Genomic DNA, 26,000 nt, shown 5'->3' with positions numbered 1-26,000 from the left:
TCATTTCCTATAGCATTTAATGAGCTGGACTTCTCTTCTGCCCTGCCCATTTCCCACCCTCTAATGTCATGATTTACATCCCTTCATTCATGCATTTAGTTCATTGAACAAATACTTATTGAGCACCTACTACATGCTGGGTGCTGTTCGAGGGGCTGGGGATGCATCCAAGAACAAAACCAGATTCCTGTTCCCTTCGAGCTCAAACATCTTATTTCCTTGAAGTTTGGGTCTCCTGTGCCCCCACTTAGTGACTTTCTACCCTGCTTCCTCCAGGCTCACCAGCCAGAACCCGAGTCATTACTGCCCCTTCCCTTTCCCTTCTCCCATCAGTCCTCTCTTCCTCCCCGCGTCTCTCCAGTCGCTCTCTCTCCCTTCCCCCCTCCCCTCTCATCTATCTCCTGGGGAATCTTATAGAACCATCTGTAGGTGGGCCCACCTGACTTACCTGTATAGGGAAGGTGAGCTGCAAGGACACCGGACTCTTTGAATCATAGCTTTTTGAATATTAAAAGTTACTTTAGGGCTTCCCTGGTGGCGCAGTGGTTGAGAGTCCGCCTGCCGATGCAGGGGACGCAGGTTCGTGCCCCGGTCCGAGAGGATCCCACGTGCCGCGGCGGAGCGGCTGGGCCCGTGAGCCATGGCCACTAAGCCTGCGTGTCCGGAGCCTGTGCTCCGCAACGGGAGAGGCAGGCCCGCGAACCGCAAAAAAAAAAAAAAAAAAAAAAAAAAAAAAAAAAAATTACTTTAAAGCATGGAAAATAGCCTGTTTTCTTTAGGTGAACGTAACATGTACTCAATGTAAAAAAGGATGAGACAAAAGTGAAAAGTAGCCCCCTATCCTTATACTTCAAATTAACTTGTCAACAATTTGACGTATTTCCTCCAAGATTCTTTTTTCTTTTTTTTTTTTAAAGCAATTTTAGTGTGAAATTTAACACCTAAGTAAGTACATAATATATAAATGTACGCTTTAATGCAGTTGTTCTCAGTTGGCGATTTTGTTCCTCGGGACCTTTGGCAATGTCTGGAGACCTTTTGGGTTGTCACCACTGGGTGGGAGGATGAGGTACTATTGGCATCTACTGTGGGTAGAGGCCAGGGATGCTGCTAAACGTCCTACAGTGCACAAGACAGCTCCATGACACCCGCAACAAGGACTTATCCATCCCCAGAAGCTAACACAGCCAAGGTTGAGGAACCCTGCTTTAATGGATAAATTATGAAGGGAACACCCATGTCTGTCACTCAGGTCAAGGAATTGAACCTTACCGGTCCTACCCCTCCACCAGAAGTCCCTAGACCCCTTGCCTTCCTCCCTAGAGATGATCCCATCCAGATATCTTTTTTCCAGATGTTTGCATATTTACATTTTCACTCAGTAAGAAGCCAGGGGCATTTTTGTATCAGTAAATATCCTCTGCACACCTTCTAAGTTTTATTTTATTACATGGATGCACTATAATTCAGTTAATCAACCCCCATTAAGGAATATTTAGGTTGTATCAATTTTTAATATTTATATCCAAAGCTTAAATTATACTGTCACTATGAGAAATATCCTGGTGACTAAATCTTTGCCCACTTATTTAACTATTTCCTTTTGGTAAATACTGGAAGTGGCGTTGCTGTGTCAGAGGTTATAGACATATTTAAGGCTTTGCCACATTTCCCAAATTGCTATCCTGACAGTCCGTACCAACTTTATCTTCCCATTAGCTGAGTTTGAGGGCTTATTTTCTTATAATTCTGCTAACACAAAGCATTATCATGCAAATTTTTAACAATTTCTTAGGTTCAAATAGTATTTGTGACCTTTCGATGTTATTGCCTATTTACATTTATTTCTTACTGAATTGCTTTTTAATTTGCCCAGTTTGGGAGGGAAGAGATGTTTGTCTTTTTCTTCATTAGTTGTGAGTCCTCTTTACATATTAAGGACATTAAGATGTTGTCATAGATGTTTAAAATATCTTCCCCAGTTCTAATTGGCCTTTTGAGTTTAAAGACTACCCCTCCTAGAGGGCATTCCATCACAGTCAGTATATCCACCTGCCACCACCCCTTCCTGACTACTCATTTTCTGGAAAGTATGCTTTCAGTTTAGATTTAGAAAATTGAGATCGAGGTGGGAGTTCTTGAGGTGAGAAGAGTAGGGCTCTGCTAGGGAAGCAGGGAGTGACTGCTGCCCAGTCTTGGGGTGTGCAGGCTTAAGTCAGGGCACAGATGGTGGGGCAAGTATCAGAGTTACCAGAGTCTGCCTACCGTTTTTGTTAGGGGGTATCTGTGCCAAGAAGTAAAGCAGGCCTTCCCTCGGCGGAAGCCAGGGCTACCTTTTCTCCGTTTACCACCATTTCTCTTGTCCACCAGTTTTTGGTTTTCTGCTGGTAACTTTGAATTTCTATCGCTTTGTTTATCTGATGGGTATTCTTTTTTTTTAAAATTAATTAATTTATTTATTCTTGGCTGCATTGGGTCTTCGTTGCTGCGTGTGGGCTTTCTCTAGTTGCGGTGAGCGGGCTTCTCATTGCTGTGGTTTCTCTTGTTGCAGAGCACGGGCTCTAGGCGCACGGGCTTCTGCAGTTATGGCACGCAGGCTCAGTAGTTGTGGGTCTCGGGCTCTAGAGCGCGGGCTCAGTGGCTGTGGCGCATGGACTTAGTTGCTCTGCTGCATGTGGGATCTTCCTGGATCAGGGCTTGAACCTGTGTCCCTTGCACTGGCAGGCAGATTCTTAACTGCTGCACCACCAGGGAAGTCCCTCTGATGGGTATTCTAATGAGCTGTCAAGAGAGTGCCCAGCCCAGAGCAAGTCCTCTATAAATATTTGTGGACTAAATGAGAGACTGCATTGAGATTGCCTGCACGATCTGAAGGTGCCCTGCCTCTTTGACAGTGGGTCCTGTTACCTGACTGGTGGGCAGAAACAACCCGTCTCTCTCTCTTTGGGAGTCCCAGATGCCCCATCTCCTCTTCTCTCTGCTCCCTCTCTAGGTGAACAGCCCCACCAGCACTCATGCATCCCTGTCAGAATCTGAGATGTGCTCTGCTCCCACCACCACTTCTGCCTTCCCCACCCAGATGCCTGTCAGTAGACCCCAGGCCTGCTACCTGTGTCCTCACCATCTTCCACCTGGACTTAAAAAAAAATTGTGTTAAAATACACATAATATAGGGCTTCCCTGGTGGCGCAGTTGTTGAGGGTCCGCCTGCCGATGCAGGGGACACGGGTTCGTGCCCCGGTCCGGGATGATCCCGCATGCCGCGGAGCAGCTGGGCCCGTGAGCCGTGACCGCTGAGCCTGCGTGTCCGGAGCCTGTGCTCTGCAACGGGAGAGGCCACAACAGTGAGAGGCCCGCGTACCGCAAAAAAAAAAAAAAAAAAAAGACATATTGGTCAACTCACTCAATTGATGTCATGGCCTGCTAATGGGTCCCAATTTGCAGTTTGAAAAACACCACCCTAGGGACTTCCCTGACAGTCCAGTTGTTAGGACTCTGTGCTTCCACTGCAGGGGGCACGGGTTCGATCCCTGGTCAGGGAACTAAGATCCTGCATGCTGTGCAGTGTGGTCAAAAAACAAAAAAGAGAAAGAAAAAGAAAAACACTACCCTACAGCCATGGGTGACTGTGGTCTCGGAGTGTGGGTTGAGTTGGGGTGGGTAGGCTGGGGAAACAAGTGAAGAGTTTGCATGGGGCCCAGAAGAGCCCTCCCATGGCGGGTTCACTCCCCTTCACTAAGTCATTCAGTCTGGAGGCGCACCCTAGGGCTCCAGCATGATTCTCACGGATGCCTGCTGGCCCCCAGTTCTGCAGAGTAATCTGGGGAGAGGATGTAATCCCAGCACGAGCTGTGAGCTCTCCTGTATCTTTAACTATTGAGTCTGTTTATTTACAGACATAACGCCACATCTCTCAAGGCCAGAATTGATGATCAAGGACAGGACAGGTCTAAATCCATGATGAGGAAGGAACTGTTTCCTAATTAGCAGCCTGACGTCCTCTTCCTTGGCGTCTGTAAGTCATGTGATCGTGCCGGGTTAACGTTTCATTTCTTTCTGGCTCTTCTTTGGGGCTGTAGAGCCTATCAGTGACCACTCGCTTCATGTCATCCAGAGGGTCCCAGAGTTGGCCCTTCTAACCAGGACTTAGTGAAATCCCTTAGAGGGTGTTTGTTCTCCTCATCTTCAGGGAAAGCAGGAAGTCGAAAATGTTTAAAAGACACTTTGCACAGGGCTTGGCACACACACACTGCTTAGTTGCTGCTAGCCAGGAGCACCTGGATATGTTTCCAAGTGGACAATTCAAGAGAGGCTGCAGATGGAATTTTCCATGTTACTCCTGTAGGTCATGGAAAGTTGATAGGGGAGGGGAAGTGAACACTTAGATAGCATCTCATATCCCCTCAAAACTGATACAGCAGACACTCTTTATTATTGTCATTTTACTGCCAAGGGAGATAAGGCCTTAGAGAGGTGACAAGTTCAGTTAGTAGCGCCTGCTGTTTGAATGACTCCAAAGCCATGTGTTTAACCTCTGCTGGAACCACACCAACATGGGCCCCAAGGGGATTCAGAATGATTCAGCCAGGGCAGGCCTGGGCAACCTTTAAGAAGATAACTGGGCCCCCCAAGGACACCTGCCCCCCATTGTACTTTCTTTCATCCCCTCTTTCTGTTGACATGTAGCCATTCTGCGAATGCAGTCTCTGGCGTTCTCTGAGAAGAGCCGTTCTGTCCTCTAGTGAGGAAGTGAACTTGCAGTCAACTTGGGAAAGAAAAGGACCCATTCCTTTGGCACCCGATTACTGGGCACCTTGCTATATTCTAGGGTTCCTAACATGAGGAAGGCATGGTGTCTGCTCTCTGAAGCTCACACTCTAGTAGGGGAGACAGACAGAAGCACACAGTTGTCCTGCTGTTCGATACGTGTGGTCACAGCTTGCAACCATCTCTGTCTGGGAGAGTCGGGGGAGGCTTATCTGAGCAGAGACAACTGAGCTGCCCATTGAAGGATCAGTAGGAATTCGCTAGATGCATCAGAGTGGAGCACAGAGGGGAGGGGAGGGGAAGTGAACTCACATTTAATGAGCGTGCTGTGTGCCAGGCAGCTCAGTCATCTTATCTTGTTTAATTTTCACCACAGTCCCGTAGGGAGGTATTATTATGACCTTACAGATGAGGAAACTGAGATGTTCAGTGACTTTCCTAAGAGGTTCTTCAAGTGTGGTACGTGGACCTCTAGGGGAATCCCCAGGCCTTTGAGCAGGTCAGCAAGGTTAAAGCTATTTCCACAATAACACTAAGATGCTATTTGCCATTTTCGCTGAGTCCATATTTGTACAACTGGTACAATAGCACTGGAAGGTGAAACTGTTTCTGCCTTAAGACTAATGAGGGCTTTGGCACCAAATTGTACTCGTTGTTGTATTTTTCACCCTCATGTAATTTGAAAAAAAAAAGCCAGTACTCACAGTTTGGGGGGCAAAAAAGCCAGTTTTACTGAAGAATGACCTTGCTAAAGCAGTACAAATATTAATTTTATTAATCTTGATCTGGAGTTACACATGTTTGTAATATTTTCTGTGTTGAGATGGGAAGTATGCACAGAGCTTTCTGCTGCACCCTGGAAAATGAAGGTCGCTGCAAGAAAAAGCCCCGTGTGACCGCTTGAGTGGCATGCTGAACTAGGCTTTTTTTTTTTTTTAATGGAATACCGTTTTTACTTGAAAGAATGACTGACAAACTATGATCGTTCAGACTTGGGCATCTGATAGACGTTTTCTTGAAAATGAGTGAGTGAGCCTGCCACTTTAAAAGTTGACGTTTATCATTTGTTGCCCATCATAAAATTTGAGCTTTCAAACAAAAATTGGAATTTTAGAAAGCTTCTGTCTTCCAGTTTCCCAGTATTTAATGTCTTTTCTGTTGAGACTGATGGTGATATTAATGAATGTAATTTTTCAGTATTATACAGTGAAATGTGTCAACATTTGGAAGGTCTGCATAACTCAGTGAGCAAAAACTTCCCAAATGAGCAATGCAAGATGTTACAGAATCATGTGTGGATAAAAGATTTATTCAAAATGCAAGATAGGACAACAGATTTTAATGTAACAGAGTACAAAATGTTCATCACTCTCTACTTTCAGATTTCACACTGCAGCTAACCTTTAGGTTTAAGAAATACTACTTATTGAGGGCTTCCCTAGTGGCACAGTGGTTAAGAATCTGCCTGCCAATGCAGGGGACACGAGTTCAAGCCCTGGTTCAGGAAGCTCCCACATGCCACGGAGCAACTAAGCCCCCTGCGTCCCAACTACTGAGCCTTTGCTCTAGAGTCTGCGAGCCACAACTACTGAGCCTACGTGCTACAGCTACTGAAGCCCATGCACCTAGAGCCTGTGCTCCACAACAAGAGAAGCCCCGGCAATGAGAAGACTGCGCACCGCATCGAAGAGTAGCGCGCGACTTGAGAAAGCCCGCACGCAGCTACGAAGACCCAGTGCAGCCAAAAATTAAAAAAAAAGAAAAAGAAATAATACTTATTGAGTTTTGGTGCAGTATCAAAGAAGGAGATCCACAATTATCTGAAAATTTATTAAAATGCATCTCCAACTATATGTCTGGTTGGGTTTTTTTCACAGATGTCAACTAAAACAAGACATCTCAATGGACTGAATGTAGACAGGATAATGAGACTTCAGTGAGGCATTAAAGAGATTTGCAAAATGTAAACAGTGTCACTTTTCTGTTGCCTTTGTTTTGGAAGTTAGTTATTTTTCATAAAAATATGCCACTTATGTTAACATGTACTGGGCTTATTATTGTTAATGTAATATTAATTACTAAATAAATATTTTTAAATGCCTCAGTTTTAACCTTGAATACAGTAAAAGTTGATAGATACAAGTTACCTTAGTAAAATCTCCTTAGGGCCCTCAATAAATTTTTTTCTATGGAAGTTTTACTTTTTTTAAAATAAATAAATAAATTTGTTTATTTATTTATTTATTTATTTATGGCTGTGTTGGGTCTTTGTGGCGAGCGGGGGCTACTCTTTGTTGTGGTGCACGGGCTTCTCATTGCGGTGGCTTCTCTTGTTGTGGAGCACAGACTCTAGGCGCATGGGCTCCAGTAGTTCTGGCGCATGGGCTAAGTTGCTCCGCGGCATGTGGGATCTTCCCAGACCAGGGATCGAACCCGTGTCCCTCGCATTGACAGGCGGATTCTTAACCACTGCGCCACCAGCGAAGTCCCCTCAATAATTTTTTTTAAACTTTATTTTATTTACTTATTTATTTTTGGCTGCATTGGGTCTTCGTTGCTGCGCGCGGGCTTTCTCTAGTTGCAGGAAGCGGGGGCTACTCTTCATTGCGGTGCGTGGGCTTTTCATTGCGGTGGCTTCTCTTTGTTGCGGAGCACGGGCTCTAGGCACTTGGGCTTCAGTAGTGTGGCACACGGGCTTAGTTGCTCCGCAGCATGTGGGATCTTCCCGGACCAGGGCTGTAACCGGTGTCCCCTGCACTGGCAGGCAGATTCTTAACCACTGCACCACCAGGGAAGTCCCGCCTCAATAATTTTTAAGAATGACATCCTGTGACCAAAAATTTGAGAACTGCTGCCCCTAGGGTCTTCCAGAAAATAAGTATTCTATGGTGGTCTGTGTCATTCCAAAGTCCACGTGCTTTTCCCACAACAGTGATTTGCAGCAGGCGGTGAGAGGGGTTGGGGGCTCACCCTCTACCACTGGTGGAGGTTTCTCAGGATCTCTGAGGGGGCTCGTGGGGCTGAATCTTTGCCTTAAGTCTACCGATCCTCCCTCAGATGTTTCTTTCTCCTGGATTTTCCTTTGCTCCTTACTCTGTTGTTTCCTTCCTCCAAATCCTTCCCCCTACCTGGCTTGCGTCCTTGACCCACCTCTGCTCCCCGCTTCTCTCCATGCTCTGAACCGGGCCAGGGGGGCTGACCCTACAGAAGGGAAACGGACAATGCTCAGTTTCAGAGGAAGACTCGGGGGTCCTGGGAGATGTTTCCAGAGGCTTGAGGGGCTTTCATGGTCCAGACAGGACTCTGTAAACACTGAGCAGTCCACGTGAGACCAAAGGCTTCTTACTGCAGGGTCTTGCACAGGCGGGGTTGAACCGGTGATCTTTCAGATCCAACCCAAATATAAGTTTTGTGTCTGGCTGAACACTTTTTTAAAAAAATTATTTTAAAAATTTATTTATTTTTATTTATTTATTTTTGGCTGCATTGGGTCTTCGTTGCTGCATGCAGACTTGCTCTAGCTGCGACGAGTGGGGGCTACTCTTCGTTGCGGTGCGCAGGCTTCTCATCGCAGTGGCTTCTCTTGTTGCGGAGCACGGGCTCTAGGTGCACGGGCTTCAGTAGTTGTGGCTCGCAGGCTCTAGAGCGCAGGCTCAGTAGCTGTGGCGCACCGGCTTAGTTGCTCTGCAGCGTGTGGGATCTTCCCGGACCAGGGCTTGAACCCGTGTCCCCTGCATTGGCAGGCAGATTCTTAACCACTGTGCCGCCAGGGAAGCCCTGGCTGACACTTTTAATCGTCCATTGAACACAGAATCATTTCTGTTCTGATGCTTAATGGAAGAGCCAGACGTGTTTAGCCCTTTCTGTGCCCCTCATTCACCCCTTCGGCCCAAACTCCAGAGGGAGCGCTCAGCAGTCTGCCGCCTGGGGCACTGTGGCTCTTCCCAGCCATTACAGTGTTAGTTCTTCTTGTTGTCTATCTCAAAGCCCTTCTGCATTCCCTCGGCCCAGCCCTCACGAGCAGGTAGGACAGCCTGCTTCAGATAGATACCTTCAAGGTGAGAGTGAGGTGGATTTTTTTAAAATTGAGGTAAAATTCACAGACCCTAAAAGTCACCATTTTAACCATTTAAAAGTGTACAGTATAAATGGTTTTTAGTATACTCACAATGTTGTACAACCATCATCACTATCTAATTCCATAACAGTTCATCACCCCAAAAAGAAACCTCCATTAAGCGTTCACTTGCCATTCCCATCTCCCTCTAGGGCCCTGGAAACTACTAATCTAGTTTCTGTCTCTGTGAATTTGCCTGTTCTGGACATTTCATATAAATGGAATCCTACAATATGTGGAGATAGATTGTTTTAAAGAAAAATGGAATATTTTCTATGAAGATCATTCATTTTGAGAATCAGAAACTTTACAATTTAAAAGCTTTACTTAGAAAGTCAGGAGTAACGAACTCATTAAGAAGAGTCAGGCTGGGTATTTTCCTTTAAACAGTCCTTCCGATGGGGCTGCTGTTTGTCCGTCCCAGAGCTGAGAGATGTGTGTGATTGGCATTGGGCTTTCATTGCAGACTGGTGGGATTCTCAGGGACTCGTGGGTTTTGTAAGGTTTCCTTTGGCGGGTGAGGTGCAGTGCAGGTCTTGGAACTGGCCCTCACTTGGGGAAGGCGCAGGTTGGGGTACGTCTCTTCACTCCCCCTCTGTGTCTCTCGTAGGGGTGAAGAAGAGAACCAAAGTCATCAAGAACAACGTGAACCCCGTGTGGAATGAGGTATGTGAGCTTCCCACCTTCCCTCCTTTCCTCCCTCTGCTGCCACTGTCTCTGCAGGGACGAGTCAGGGGGCTCAGGCAGAGGCGGCTTTCTCAGAGGTGTTGTCATGGAGAGGAGGGGCTCTGATCCGTTGTGCCAACGAAATCCTCCTGGCACCTGGGAAGAGGGGTGGTGGCCTGGCTTGCGGTCTCCCCTCTGCTGTGGGTACGGTGTGGAGAGGAGTGAGGGGTCCCTTGTCTCCGCTTCTTTCAGCTCTGGCCAGCCAGGAGGAGGGTGTCTAGGGCTCTCTTACCTGCTTTTTCTCCCTTACACAGGGCCGTTGTCCTTGCCCAGAACTACCTCCTCCCCACAGCCCTCCCTGATTCATCAGGTCCTCCTCTGGTTCCTGCCCTCTCAACCAGCTTTCTTTCTTTCTTTTTTTTTTTTCCTTTGGGTTAAATTTAATACACTGTTTCAGAAAAACTGACAATGTTTAGGTAATTTAAACTATAGGAAATAATTGTCTATTTGCAGTAGATCATCTGTGCAAATGATTTACTTAAGGCATGTTGCAATAGCCTTTAACAAGTTTAATCAGTAAATCTATGTTGGCAGATGCTCATTTATTTGCTTACCAACTCAAGCTCTTGCTGGTCAGGGTATTATCTGTGCAGAGATTCGTCATTCTCTAATTGCAAAAGAATTGGCTCCCATCTGCTACATAACTTGCTCTCGTTCGAGACTTAGTCAACCAGCTTTCTTTATATGGCGCCCTGGTGGTCTTTGGAAGCCCTGTCCTTGTGTGGATGGGGTTGGGATGCATGGGGTGCCTTTGCTCTGAGGAGGGTCCTGGGGTCTCTGGAGACCAAGGTGGCACTAACGCATGCTGTCACCAGGCGCCGGGCTGCCCCACGAGCACACTGATTTTGGGCCCTGAGGGCCACCTGGAAGTTTTCCCAGCTGTGCTCCTGGTGACTGGTGGAATTGAGTTGGGGAGGGGGTCATGGGGGTCTGGTCTCCTACTCTCTTCCGCTGCCTTCAGCTCTCGCTGTCCCTTCTGAAGCTCTGAGACCCTGCTACTCATGTATTCATTCCTTCACTCATGCATCCTTCCCGTCACCAGTAGTGGTCACAGATGCCCGCTCAGTGCCCCAGGGGGACCTGTGGGGACCAGACACAGTCTCTTCTAGGGGTCCATAGGTTAAGACATCTTTTCTCTTTTTCTTCCAGGGCTTTGAGTGGGACCTCAAGGGTGTCCCCCTGGACCAAGGCTCCGAGCTTCATGTGGTGGTCAAAGACCATGAGACGATGGGGAGGAACAGGTGAGGCGGTGAGGGGGACTCTGGCCTGTGGGTGTGTACGGGTAGGGTCGTGGCGGATGTAGACTACAGAATGTGGACTCTGGAGAGCTGGTGTTTAGTGAAGACCTGCCACTCGTGGGCCTGGCCCGGTGGGAGATCTGGGGGCGAGGGCTGGCTGCAGTCTCAGGACCTCAGCCGTGGGTAAATCTGAGAGCTTCCCAAGTGACAGGGAAGGAAGGTGGGCTAGAATCAGATGTGCGTGTGTTTCCCCAGACAGTCTGTGCCCCAGGGAGCAGGGAAGAAAAGGCTCTCTGGGTCCTGCTGCAGCCCTGAGGTGCCTGGCACGGCCCTCTCTCCCTGCCCAGCACAGGCTAGGGAGGGCAGTGGCACATGGCGCGAGGCAGGCCGAGCGATGGCTTCATGGAAGAGGTGGGACTCGAGGTGAGAGTTGTGGTTTAGAAGTCGGAACAGTAATGGCGACCCACACTGACTGCCCACCGTCCTGTGGCAGTGTCTTCTGGTGATATTTCATGTACGTAGTAGGGATGGTTCCCAGGCAGGGGCAATAGTAGGAGCAGAGTTCAGAGTTTTGTGGTGGCAGAAGTAGGCTCTCGAGGCGGGCGATGGGTCCTTCCTCGTGTATGGAGCTCCTGGGCCTTGTGTGTGCTGGTGGCGGGGTGGGCAGGGCCAGCCAGCTTGCAGACGGATGGCCCTGTTGACTGTGGGTAGGGTGACCTGGCAGACACAGCCTGAGAGCGCTCCAGTGCTGGAACCTTGAATGTCAGGGCGGGGCTTCAGCCGGTCCCTGCGAGGCCTGACGGGGGTGCAGCTGTGTGAGGGGCCGGCAGGCGTGGGTTCATGCTCTTGGTGCCGTTCGCTGAGGTCTGGACCCGAGGATCGGGCATGGGCTTGCTGTTTTGTGACCTGCTGACAGTAGAGCCTTTGTTTGGGAACTGGGTCAGCTGGTGTCTGGGGCCCGGCTGTGTTTCCCTGGCAGGGCAAGAGTGGGAGAGGGAAGGAGGGAGGATTCAGAGACCTGGGGAAGGCCGACAGGGGTCTCAGCCTCCCAGACATCTGGAAAGTTGGAAATCTTAAAAAGCTTGGAAGAAAAACGCAACCACCACGGTCTCTCTGTGTCTCTGCTGGCTGTGGGTGCAGCGCGTGATACGTGTGGGGAGGATGGAGGCGCTTCCACTAGGCCCTCCCAAGGTAGGGCTAAAAGGTGTGGGTCCAGGGCGTCTTGGGTCCATTTTGTCCAGCCTGGACCTCAGCAGCCCCCACCTGCACAGGGTGCAGGTTCCTGCAGGGGCTGGAACTCATTCACACTGTTACCCCAGCACAGGTATTTCATGGAAAAAAGGCAGCTTCTGACAAGCATGAACAGTGGACCTACAGGTGAGGGAGGAGCAATGCTGGACTCTGGGTGGTCCTGGAAGGCTTCCTGGAGGAGGGCCACACAGACGGACTCGGAGGCCAGGGTTGGCTTTAGAGAGGAGAGGAAGGGAGGGCCTTCCACTGTTTGGGCATGGAGGGCAGCAGGCTAAGGCCTTACATGTGGGATTCAGTCACATGACTTGTGCAGCCCAGTGAGAAGGGAGCAATGGGGCCATGTTGGGAGGGGGCCTCTGACACCAGGCTGAGGATAATAATAGCAAACCCACAACAGCTGATGTTTACCAAGAGCTTAGCCAAGTGTCTGGCCCTCTGCTGGGTCTTTATATAAAAGATCTTTTTTAATCGTTAGGTGTTGCTATTAGACTTGTCATTATTACGGAGGGAAACTGAGGCTCCAGGAGATTAATTTCCTCGAAGGCTACTGATGGCAGAGCTGTGATTGAAGGGCAGGTCTGCAACATGGTCAGAATCACGGAGCCCCTGCACCTCTCAGAGGCTCCCGGAAGCCCCAGGCAGGTGCTGGGCCCTTCTGGAGAGAGCGTAGCAAGGCAAAGGCATGCAGAGGAAACGCATGTTTCACTTTCACGATCACATTCAGTACTTTTCAGGCCCTGTGGGGAGATTTCTAAGACCATGAAGGCAGCAGGGGATGAGAACATATTTTTGATCAATTCAAGGGCCAGGCTAGACCTCGGGGTGATAGCAGGCCAGTGCCACACATGGGCCGGCCTGGCTCCGTGGGTTGGAGATCACAGCAGGGGCAGGCTGTCTCGCACATTGGAGCCCTCTCGTTGGCCCCTGTGGGTGTCCTCTGGCTCCTGGGGGCAAGTCAGCTCCCTGAACACCAGTTTCCCACATGACCAGGTACGTCACTTGAGAGGCCAGTGTGCTGGAAATCAGTTCCTCACACAGCAATTTGCAGAAGAACTAATTCACAAAGCTTCCCGATTCACCAGAAACTTCTTTCTGATAACTACTTGAATGTAATTTTTGAGTTTTTCAAACATTTATCTCAATTTTGCATTTCTAGCGATTAAAAATTAAATTTTAATTCAACTAAATTTAAACTTACATTCACAAACATCTGAAGAATTTCAGAAATAATAGAATTTTAGCTTTGCTATCGGAGCCTCGGAGCCAGTGGGGTATGCAGGCTGGAGAGCAGTTTGCTTGGATGGAAGATGCATGAGGGGAAACCCACTGGAGCAGCGGGAGGGAGGCAGGTACCCACAGGGTGCTTCTGTAAGGCCCTCATGGTTAGAGCGCGCAGTACGTTCATGCTGCTCATGAAATGTGAGAAAAGAATCCCAGTTAAGGGCTTCCCTGGTGGCGCAGTGGTTGAGAGTCCGCCTGCCGATGCAGGGGACACAGGTTCGTGCCCCGGTCCGGGAAGATCCCACGTGCCGCAGAGGGGCTGGGCCCGTGAGCCATGGCCACTGAGCCTGCGCGTCCGGAGCCTGTGCTCCGCAACGGGAGAGGCCACAACAGTGAGAGGCCCGCGTACCACAAAAAAAAAAAAAAAAAAAAAACCAGTTAATTAAAAGTATTAAAAAGTCTAACGCTGTAAAAGTCAAGCATTTCCAGGAAGTGGAAAGAGCAACCATGTGACATTTTACGTTCTAAAAGAGAAAAGGAAAAAAAAATCGGTGAATTCAATTCAATGAACGTTTTACATAGAACGCCTACTCACTACCCTCAAGTTGGCAGTGTCTGGTCAGGAAGCAAATAGGGAGACAACAGGTGTGACGGTGACCGCTGCCATCTGACTGCCCTCGGTTTCAGTGAAATCCACAGGGTCGTCATGCAGCAGTTCCTTCCTTCCTGGCAGTCCTGGGTGGGCTGTGAGCCCACCTAGGGTCCTCCTGGGTCTTCTTCCAAGCGAGGTGCAGCACAGCCCTCCACAGTCTCCCTCTGTCTCCTCCTCTCCGTCTTCTGAACCTCCATCCTCTGCCTCCACCTGTTTCTAGAGTCCCCTCAATGCCTCACTCATTCTTTACCGCCCCTCACTCACACCTCTGTCTCCACAGGTCTGTGGTTTTGCTCCTTTCTCTTCCTGGCCCCTCTCCGTTTATTCCTTCTGTCATCTGACTCTCCCCCACTTCCACTCTCTTCTCTTTCCACAGGGCTTCTGGGATTTTTGATGTTTCTGTGTTTCCCCGACGACCGTTGGCAGTTTGGGGTGACCTCATTATGCCAGCCTGGTCTGTTGGCCTGGAGTGGGGTCTCGGAATCTCTCAGGAGGGGAAACTCAGGCTGGATACTGTCTCTGGGCCATTCTGCACCCCACCCATCCTGAAGCAACTGCAGGGGTGGATCAACTCCATGTCTATAAAATCAGGTTTCAAATGCACATAAGAGGAAACTTCACTCCTCTGGATGGGAGACACTCGTGCAAACCCAGCTAGGCTGGGTCTTGGACTCAGTTGAGTGTCCCAGGCTGCACTCAACAACTTCCTGTTTACTCTGGGCTTCTCAGAAGGATGCTGGAGGGGAAGTTGACCCTGATCCCTGACCAGCTAAGTTTGACCCCTGGGATGTTCAGCTGAGAAATTCCCAATTCAGGCTATGAGACGCAAGAGCATCATCAGCAGCTTTGACATAACATACCAGTGCCTGGCCCCGCCTGCAAGTTCTCACTTAATTGATTGGGAGCGGGGCCTGTGCACCATTACGAACTCCCAGGTGTTAGGGAGTGAGAACCAGTCGTCTGCACTCCAGACCAGTGCTGCCCGGTAGAACTTTCTGAGATGATGGAACCATTCCGTGTTGGCTAGTGTAACTGAGGAACTGAATCTTAAATTTTATTTAATTTTAATTAATTTAAATTTGAATAGCTCATGTGCGTGCACAGTGGTGGCTTACTGTGTTGGACAGCGCAGCTCTAGATTTTTAGAACAGTGCTCCAACCCTGGGTGCATCTTAGAATGGCCTGGGAGCTTTACAATAGATCAGTGTCTAGGCACAGACTGATGAAAGGAGAAGCTGGAGTCGGGTGCAGGCAGCAGCACTTCCTGAAACTGCCCAGGGGAGACCAGTGTGCACCAGGGCATGAGAGCAATGCTGGCACTTCTGCAAGGAATGGCTCTCAATTTTTTCATGGATTAACTGAGAAATAAATATAATTCTTACCATAGTTTCTGGATGTGGTTATAGGTAGAAATGATTACCATGCAATAATTGTGGGCAAAACGGCACATGGTAAAATTGTTAAGGAAATGAAAAACTGACTGAAGAATCCTGTTGGTAACTGTAAACACTGAACTGAGAGAATCAGACTTAATAGAACTAATTCCACAAAAGAAAACTCAAGAATGGAAGAGAGCTATATTTGATAAAGCTTGATATGAATCGAAAAATGAAAAACAAACAAACAAACCCCCCCCCCCAAGAAAACTTTGCACCAAACCTGTGTTGGGAAATTTAAACAGAAAATAATTGTTACTAATGACAATAATTTTGGTAAAATAAAAATGAAGATTAAAAAAAGAAAGGAGTTTAATTACACTTGTATAGAAAATATCTCAACAAATTAAATGGGCTTAATTTAATTTGTTCTGAAAAATGACTTTCCAGTAGAAATTAATTAATGTAGGTGTATTTTTTTTTTAATTTAAATGTTTGGTAAATGTAAATATGGGAGCAAAAGTCTCCATGGGGTCAAAATGTCCATCTGTCAAAACACTAGGGTTACGGAACTCCCTGGCCATCCAGTGGTTAGGACTCTGCGCTTTCACTGCCGAGGGCCCGGTTTGATCCCAGGTCGGGGAACTAAGATCCTACAAGCCTAACGGCCCAGCCAAAAAAACCCCCAAAAAACGAAGCAAAAAAACCACCAGGGTTAAAATGATACTCACCTTGACCACCAGGCCCAGGATAGGGTGGCCAGATTCAATAGAGAAACATACAGGACACTCAGTTAGTTTGAATGTCCCAAATGTTGCATGAGACATACTTACATTAAGAGATTACCAAGTGTTTATCTGAAAGGTAAACTTAGCAGGGAATCCTGTACTTGATCTGGCAACTCTATTCCAGGGTGGCTGTCCCCCCGCCCCCGCTTCAATCAAGAAGTACAGAAGGAGACCCAGATTCACACCAAGAATCGGCTAGAAGGCACACTACTGCCTTTAAAGAAGCGTTCCCTTAGGCTCTCACAATAGCATTTTCTTCAGAAGAGTGTGATTCACTTCCAACCTTTCAGCAACCCGGTGACTCTATAAAGTGGGGCCTTGAGGGCTCTCTCAGCCTCACACAGAGCCTTGCCTGCCTTCACCTGCCCTGCGATCTGGGTTGTCAGTATGGTGTCGGCCACTGACGGGGGCCCCGGAGGCAGCTTGGGTACCTTCCTGGGCACCGCTGCTCCGTGTCCTTCCTCCTCAGCTGCTCCTCCTCTCACCCCGACGTCGGCCCCGTGAGCTGGTCACGGAATGAGCTGGAATGAATATGGACTTTGGGAAGAGCTAGGGTCCAGACTCAACAGCCCTGTGGCCTTGGGCAGGTCCTCAGCTCAGCTCCCTGAGCCTGTTTCCTCCTGCTTAGGGAGTATTAAATCAAGTGCAAAAGCACATCTCAGGGACCTGCCACAGAGGACTGCTCCCTAAATGGCAGTTCCCTTCGGCACATCCCCTTTTCCGTAGCTCCCCTGTGCTGCCCTCCAGCTGCCCCAGTTGCTTGAGTCCCACTGACCCCAGCCCTTTCCCATCAAAGCCTGCTCTCAGCCAGCTGTGGTTTGAAAACGGACTCACTCATTCATACTGAAGTGTTGGTGGCAGCCTGTGGTTTAACGTTTTGCTCCTTCTCTTAGGAATGTAGGCGATGGTGCTTTATTTCCCAGACTCCGCTTAGACCAAAAATGAAAGCGCTAACGGTGAGCCTTTCGGCACCGCGATAGGCTGTGAGGAGATGTTTTGGGAACGGCGGGTCTTCCTGACGTAGGTGACCATCTCCTGTAGGGCTGTTGCTGACCCTGGAGTAGGTCTTGGTGCCCCTAGGGTGGAGGTGGGGGTTGTCCTGGTGTCTCCGGGGACAACGAGCTTAATCTACTGAGGGAAAGCAGGGGTTGCTAGGAAGGAGCTGAACGTGAGTCTGTCACGTGCAAGAATGTAAGGAAGGTCGGGGCGCAGATCTGGTCAGTGGATGCCTTTGACTCACACCTGGAATGAGTTGATGTGGTCAAGGGGTTCCATCCTGGCAGGGGCAGGGGGTCTTGGCCCCCCAGGTTGTCTACATAGCTGAGCAGGGCAGTGGTGGTGGCTGGCATGAGAGTGAAGGTCAAAGGCTACTCTTGGGAGCCCCACTTTCAGCAGTGGGTCTCATCCTGGCACTGCCTTGACCTGGACCTTTCTGAAAGGCAATCACAGTACCTACAGTGCAGAGTTGTTGTATAATGCGTACGCGTCGAACGCCTACCCTGTGCTTGGCACATTGAAGGTGTCCGGTACATGGGGACTGTTGGTTGTAGCAGGATCCACACAGATGCACATACAGAAACCACACCAGTATGTGAACATTACAGCAAGTGCATGCCCCGTCTGGACGCGTGCTGTACCTGAATATGAACACATTCTTTTTTATTTGAAAAAAAACCCCACAAGAGTATAAAAATTATAAATATTTTTATAAGCAGAAGTAAGCACCAGGATTTCCCTGGTGGTCCATTGGTTAAGACTCTGTGCTTCCACTGCAGGGGCCATGGGTTCGGTCCCTGGTTGGGGAACTAAGATCCCGCATGCCACGTGGCACAGCCAAAAAAAATAAAGTAAAATAATAAGCGTAAGTCAGTAAGCTCCATTTTTAAAAGTTTATAAAGGAAAAAATGCATGTTCTCCAATCCGCTCCTTCCCTTCCCTCCAGTGGTGTCCACTGTTGACCGTATATAGCTTCCTCAACTTTCCCTAAGTATCTGCAAGCATCTGTTTATATACAAGTGTATTCATTTACTTACACAAAAATGAGTCACGCCATGTATATTGGTCCCCATGTGGCTTTTTGTCATTTTATCACTAACCGTTTTCCCAGGTCAGTGGATATCGGTCAACCCCATTTTCAGTAGTTGTGTTGTATTCCACGGTGTGAGTGCACCATAATTTATCCCACTGTAACCGTATTGACTGGTATTTAGTTTCTTTCTAGTTTCTTTCCTGGCCTGCCACTGAGCATCTTTATCCAAACGTTTTTATGTTCTTATACTATTTTTCCTTTAGGATAGGTCCTTAGAAATGGGATAACATTTTCATCAATTCTGCCAAATTGCTTTTCAGAAAAGGTGTCCTGAGTTACGTCTACCGACAGTGTAAAAAAAGTGCCCGTCAATGTTTTATTTTTGCTAGTGCCATGGGGGAAAATAGGTATCTTATAATTTGTGTTTCCTTAATTGCTTGTAAAGTTGAGCATCTTTCCATGTGTTTATTGCCCATTTGTATTTCTTCTTCTGTCAGTTGCCTATCTTAATACTTTGACGTGCTTGTTTTATTCTAACTAATTCATGGTAGTTTGTACGTTTGGGATCTTGTTAGGAATATTGACCCTCGGTCTGTTTTAAGTGTGGATGGTATTTTCTCTCTGCTTGTCGTCTATTGGTTGCTTTGTCCTGGTGTCATTCTTACACAGGAATGGATGTTCACCTTTGGGTATTTGTATGCCTGTGCACATAGACATTTAAAAAGGCAGAGAGGCAGTTTGCTGTTGTTAGAAGTTGGGGAAAGTAGGCCTATGTTCAGCCTCCAGGTTTCAGCAAGCCAGTGAGCAAGCCTCCGGAATCCTTGGGAGGCACTTTTGAGGCAGGAATACTTACAGTTCACCATCCCATTGTTCTCAGCATCCTCGGAAGCATTGACCATATCCTTATTTTCCAAGGATTTTTATAACTATATTTTGTCCTGGATTCTATCCAGGACATCCCTGTGTTTCGGAATTGTTTTTCTTTCTCTGGATTGAAGTGGAAAACTATTTAGAGTTACCCTTGGGCAGCCCCTGGAGGATCAGATACTGGCAGGAAGTCTGCCAGAGGCCAGGCGGGCTGGGGTTTGTGTGTGTGTGTTATGTCCGGCTGTTCTCATTTCCTGCCCCTCACGGCCAGGCATGCATGGCTGAAGGGGCCGCAGCTCATGGTGTCTCCTCACCGGTGTCCTTAAACTTCCCCTGAGTGTGTGTGTGTGTGTGTGTGTGTGTGTGTGTGTGTGTGTCCTGCCAGGTCAGGGGCTATCTGATTTTCCTGTTGTGCTGACTCACTGAATCTAATGAGGAAGGTGCGGCTGAGTCAGCGATGAATGGGTTTGAGTTGTAATACATATATTTTTAGTTGACTTGTCTTTTTCTTAGTTTAAAAGATAAAGAATGAGAAACGGACACATGGAGACCTTTCTAGAGCCTTTTTTGGGAAATAATTTCAAACTCATAGGAAAGTTTCAAAAAGAACATCCACACACTTTACTTAGACTCATTTATTGGTAATGTTCTATTCCATTTGGTTTATAATATTCTCTCTCTCTCTCACTCTCTCCTCTCCCTCCGTCCTCCCTTTTTCTCTCTCTCCCATTTGAGGGTAAGTTATACTCATCATGGCCCTTTATCCTTAGATACTTCTGTGTATATTTCCAAAGAGCAGGGATTTTTTTTACATAATCACAGTAAGTTACCAACTTCAGTTAAATTTAACATGGTTGCCTACTTCAATCTACTGTTTGTATTTTGATCCTATCCATTGACCAAGTTATGTCTTTTATAGCATTTCCCCCTCCCTTTCCCCCAGTATAGATACCCATATTGAATTTTGTCATCATATTTCCATAGCCTCCTTTACTTTGGGACATTTCCACAGTTATGACAATTTACATTTTTGAATAATACAATACCCCAATGAAAAAAATAGAATATTCCTCATTGTGGGTTTGTCTGATGTCTTTCTCATGATTATATTCATGATCAGATTCGGTTACTGACTCCTGGCTGGAATCCGTCATAGGTGCGTTGTGTTTATCTCAGGATCTGGAGGTGCATGGTGTCCCTCGTTGGTGACATTCATTTCAATCACCCGTCAAGGTGTTGTCTGATTTTTCCATTGTGTCTTTACTGTTCTTTTTTTCCTCCTTGACGTGTGTTAAGAGACACTTTAAGACCCTGCCAATACCCTGCTCATCAAAATGTCCCCCTGGATTTAGCAGCCACAGGTGACTCTTGCTTGACTGATTCAGTCTTTACTATGAAGGCTGGGAACTGGTTTTCCGTTGCCAGCACTCCCTTCACATTTACCAGTCTGGGCTGTGTAAGCCTTTCCTGCAGGAGGCCCTAGTGATGGTGCTTGTCTAACCCCACTGCTGTCACGCCTGGACCCTACCCTGTGCCTGCACTGGCCATCGGCCACCCACACTCTCACTGGAGCCTCCCCCCTTGGCAGGTATGCCATCCAGAATTGAAAGACCTGTGGGAGTCTCCTCCATCCTTCAAGGACAGAGCTAGAGTCAGGAAGAAGCCTGTTCAGGGCCTGGATTATAATGTTAGAAAGTCCTTCCTTCTGTTGAGCCACAGTCTCTCTCCCTGAGATTTTGAGGGTCTCATTTCTATTCTACCCTCAGGAGCGACCAAAAATAAATCTTACCTCTCACATATATTATGACAGTCATGATCTAATGAGTCCCTCACTTCAATCTGGTGGGGTAGTATGTGCAGAGGACAGGAAGCTGGTGAGCGGGGTGACATTTACCAAGCACTGTCTGTGTCCCAGACACAGTTGGGGGTGTTAGGAATGTGAACTTGGAATTTACAAGAACCCTTACATATATAGTGTGCACTATTCCTGTGAAGCTCCAACAGTGCAGGGGCGGTTGTCCATTTTGTGTAACCAGTATCCCCAATACCTGCAATAATTAGGTGCTCACTACATATTTGTCAAAAGAATAAATGACCTTTACAGATGAGAAAACAGGCCTCAAAAAGGTTACGTAACTTGTCCTCAGCCACAGAGCTGCCGCATGGCAGAGCTGAGGTTCCAGCCCAAGTAGGATGACTCGAGAGCTCTTTTTCTTCATCATTCTATGATAAAATTTATTTTTGGAAGATAGTTGAGAGGAAGAATGTTTTCAAAGTGTTGCTATAGGTTGAAAGGTATAGTTTAGAAATGTTGGCACTGACTCAACATGTGAAGACCATGGTTGGCGTGTGTGACACCCAGGGTCTGCCACCTGGGGTGTCCCATGAACCAAACAGGGCAAGAACTGTGTCCTGCCAGCCTTCCTGGGCCACCTTCCTTCCGGGTGTCTGGGGAGAGGGCTTGTCTTACATTCACTTACTGGTCAGTGTCAGTGTGAGCTGCACCCACTTCTCCCATCTAACTTCTCCCTAACACAGCTCCGAGCACCTGGGGATGTTGTCTTCCCTGGTCTGCTGCACCTCGGCTGCCTCACCTGTTCATTCTTCAGCTCATGGCACCATGGCATATGGGAAGGCCTGGGGTAACGGATGGAGGGTCTGCCACCCCCTGCAGGTGTGGAGGCCACTTTCAGTGGAAGAGCGTCTCTCTTAGGTCCTTCAGCTATCCCTGCCACAGGCATGGCTGCCTCTCCCTGACTAGCTGGTTTCTCCTGGGGTCTCAGCCAGCTGCCCTGTTGCCAGACCTGTTCCTCACACTCGACTCTTCCCTTCCTTCTTCTCCTCAGGGCCCAGACTTCAAGGCCACCCTCTGAAAGCTCCAAATGCATAGTGTAGACTACTAGACCTCACAACCTCCTCTTCATAGGAGAGTGTAGCCCATCTACAGGGTGCGATTACTGAGCTCTTTAAAATGACCATTCACCCCTGATCTCCCCAACAAAGAACTAGCAGGCTTGTGTTTTAAAATGTAGGTTTTGTTATTATTCAGGTATGGTAAGCCAACAAATCAGGAGATGATTACCATTGAAAGGATAGTTTGTTACAGTTCCTCAGAGGAGGGGGCATGCTGCACCATGGGGGCCACGTGGGGAAGCACCAGGGTCAGTCAGGAGGCAGGGAGAGGGGTGGGAAAGCATGGGCAAGAGCCTTTACTGTGGTTTCCTCAGAAAAGAACAGGCAAGGCAGGGTAAGTGGGTTTAGGATTGGCTAGTTTGAATAATTTCAGCAGGCTCTGGAGGGCAGGGGCTATGTGAAGTTATGTGGTACCTGGCCCTGGGGTTTTCAGTGCAGGGGAATGTTGGCTGAGTGTGAGTGCTCAATAGAGAAGCGGGTGGGGGTGTGGGCTCTGGCTTGGTTGGTCTGCATATGAAAGGTGCAGTTGCAGGTGAGTCCTTTATATCTCTAGGAATTGACTAGTCCTGGGAGGGGCAGCCCCTCCAAAGTGAGCAAAGCCCCAGATATCAAAACATCAAAATATTGAAAATAAAAAGGCATGATTAATACAGCTTGGAATTAGATTTTTTTAAAAAGGTTGAACGAGATCAGATTTATAGCCTGGGCTCTCTTTTCCATGGATGAAGCAAAGGGTCTTTTTGTGTCTTGCATGATGTGCTCATGGGGCTCTGAGGTGTGCCACTGGTCCAGGATGGGGTCTAAGGCAAGGCTCTTGGAGTCTGGCTCTGTCTGTTATTTGTGTGAAATCAGACAAGTCAAATGCCTTTCCGAGTCCCAATCTCCTCATCTGTAAGGTGGATTGAACTAATACCAGTACCTACCCCACAGGGCTAGCGTCAGTTTAACCGCTGAGTGTGTATTAGACACTCTATACATGTAGAGTGTCTGATATACACTCAGTCAGGAGGCAGGTAGCTCTTAGTAGAATGTAAGTTCCATGAGGGCAGGCTCGGTGTTTTGTCTGATAGGCAAAATAAGTATTTGTTGAATTAATAAATTATAAAATTTAAAAAGAGTTTTTATGCTTTGTTTTCAAATTTAATTTTTGAGTTAGTAAAAAAATTTAAGGAGTTATAAAAGCAGACTCTATTTTAAAAAATGCAGCAGAAGTTCTCCCTTTGTTCCCCCAGCTGCACAATTCTCATCTTTCTCCCATAGGTAACCATTGTTCTTTGTTTCTTCTGTATCACTCATATTATTGGTTAATCACCAGTATAAATTCTGACTTTTCTCTTTTTTACATAATAGATAGTATATTTATTTATTAAAATAGATTTTTTTGTATTGTGGTAAAATACACATAACAATTACCATCTTAACCATTTTTAAGTGTATATAGTTTAGTGGCATTAAATACATTTGCATTGTTTTATAACCATCACTACCATTCATCCCTGTAACTCTTTTCTTCTGTAAAACTGAAGCTCTATACCTATTAAACAATAACTCCCCATTGTCCCCTCCCTCCAGCCTCTGGCAAACACCATTACACTTTCTATCTATCTGACCACTCTAAGTAATAGGTAGCATATTATACACACTTTTTTGAACATTGTTTTTTTACTTAACAATGCATCTTTAAAAAAAACAATCAATACTTTAAAAATTGAAGTATAGTTGATTTACAATGTTGTGTTAATTTCTGCTGTACAGCAAAGTGATTCAGTTATACATATATACATTCTCTTTTTTTCAATATTCTTTTCCATTATGGTTTATCACAGGATATTGAATATAGTTCTCTGTGCCATACAGTAGGACCTTGTTGCTTATCCATTCTATATATAAAAGCTTACATCTGCTAACCCCAACCTCCCACTCCGTCCCTCCCCCAACCCCCTCTGCCTTGGCAACCACCAGTCTATTCTCTATGTTCCTGATTCTGTTTCTGTTTCATAGATAGATTCATTTGTATCATAGTTTAGATCCTGCAGTAAGTGATATCATATGGTATTTGTCTTTCTCTTTCTGACTTACTTCACTTAGTATGATAATCTCTAGTTTCATCCATGTGGCTGCAGATGGCATTATGTCGTTCTTTTTTATGACTGAGTAGTATTCCATTGTAGACATGTACCAAATCTTCTTTATCCATTCATCTGTTGATGAATATTGTTTCCATGTTGTTTCCATGTCTTGATTATTGTGAATAGTGCTGCTATGAACATAGGGATGCATGTATCTTTTTGAAATATAGTTTTGTCTGGATATATGCCCAGGAGTGGGATTGCTGGATCATATGGTAATTCTATTTTTAGTTTTCTGAGGAACCTCCATACTGTTTTCCACAGTGGCTATACCAAATTACATTCCCACCAACAGTAGAGGAGGGGTCTCTTTTCTGCATACCCTCTCCAGAATTTGTTACTTGTAGACTTTTTAATGATGGCCATTCTGACCAGTGTGAGGTGGTACCTCATTGTAGTTTTGATTTGCATTTCTCTAATAATTAGCTATGTTGAGCATCTTTTCATGTGCCCATTGGCCATTTGTATGTCCTCTTTGGAGAAATGTCTATTTAGGTCTTCTGCCCATTTTTCAATTAGTTTTTTTGTTGTTGAGATGTATGAGCTGTTTGTATATTTTGGAAATGACCTCGTTGGTCATATCGTTTGCAAATATTTTCTCCTATTCTGTAGGTTGTCTTTTCATTTTGTTTGTGGTTTCCTTTGCTGTGGAAGAGCTTGTGAGTTTGATTAGGTCCATTTGTTTATTTTTGTTTTTATTTCTATTGCCTTGGGAGACTGACCTAAGAAAACATTGGTACGGTTTATGTCAGAGAAAATTTTGCATGATCTCTTGTAGTTTTATGGTGTCATGTCTTATGTTTAAGTCTTTAAGCCACTTTGAGTTTATTTTTGTGTAAGGTGAGAGGGTGTGTTCTAACTTCATTGATTTACATGTGGCTGTCCAACTTTCCCTGTACCACTTGCTGAAGAGACTGTCTTTTCCCCATTGTATAGTCTCTCCTCCTTTGTCGAAGATTAATTGACCATAGCTATGTGGGTTTATTTCTGGGCTCACTATTCTGTTCCATTGATCCATATGCCTAACAATGTACGTTGAAGATTTTCCATACATTATAAGTCTACAGTGTAACATTTCCATTGTTTTTATAGTTGTATACTATTCCGTTGTATGTCTATACTTAACTTACCCGTCTTCTATGATGGACATTTGGGTTGTCTCTTGTGTTTTGATCTTACAGTGATGTAAAATGCCCAGATGTTTCCTTTTTTAATTAATTATTAAAATTTTTATTGGAGTATAGTTAATTTACAATGTTGTTAGTTTCAGGTGTACAGCAAAGCGAATCAGTTATACATATGCATATATCCACTCTTTTTTAGATTCTTTTCCCATGTATGGCCCGATGTTTTAAAATAAAATTGTTTAGATTTCTTTGTGCTTTGTTAAAATCAACTTACTTGGCCACCTTAATTCGTGCCCTCCCACTTAAGGCTTAGACTTGGAGGTCACCACCTCGCATTTCTGATAGGACAGCAACCTACTGGATGATGAATTTGGGAACCAGCTCTTTTTCCATGAGGAAGGACGTATGCCTTGTCAACATGGAAGCAGCTTTGACCTTGCACTCCCTCTCCCATGCTAATTCCTGACCTGGCTTTCTGTCTTTGGGATGGCAGCAGCTCTTTCGGACCCCACACTTCTCTTGCCCTCACATTCCAGTGGCTTGGGAACACAGCACAGCCAAGAGGGACGACCAGGTCCGGGGAGACTGGGCAGCGCATTTTTCTATCAGTAGGCTGTCAAGGCCCACAGGGTTTCCTTCCAGCCCACCAGGCTCCACACACACTCAGAGCTCGCTCTCAGGCAGCCCGTGCAGGACCCCCCCCCCCCCCCCCACCCCAGGCCCGTCCTTGCCTCATTTGACTGCTACTGAATCCTGCCTGCCACACTGGGCCACTGGTTGGTACCCACCGAGCGTGCAG

The 26,000-nt window shown here is 46.8% G+C and overlaps 1 protein-coding gene across 26 annotated transcripts in view; it reads left to right on the top strand.

Annotated features, from left to right (window-relative positions):
- DYSF (dysferlin) overlaps positions 1–26,000 on the top strand; it is a 222,467-nt gene that overhangs the window by 14,655 nt on the left and 181,812 nt on the right. For all 26 annotated transcript variants that reach the window (XM_067704737.1, XM_067704747.1, XM_067704750.1 and 23 more), the window contains 2 exons: positions 9,495–9,550; positions 10,760–10,851. In XM_067704737.1, coding sequence (XP_067560838.1) covers positions 9,495–9,550; positions 10,760–10,851 — 148 coding nt within the window. The remainder of the gene's footprint in view (positions 1–9,494; positions 9,551–10,759; positions 10,852–26,000) is intronic.

Source organism: Pseudorca crassidens, chromosome 14 (genome assembly GCF_039906515.1).
Source record: "Pseudorca crassidens isolate mPseCra1 chromosome 14, mPseCra1.hap1, whole genome shotgun sequence".
NCBI classification, from domain to species: Eukaryota; Metazoa; Chordata; class Mammalia; order Artiodactyla; family Delphinidae; genus Pseudorca; species Pseudorca crassidens.
The sequence above is the reverse complement of the archived record's forward strand: the minus strand, read 5'-3'. Positions and strand labels throughout refer to the sequence as shown.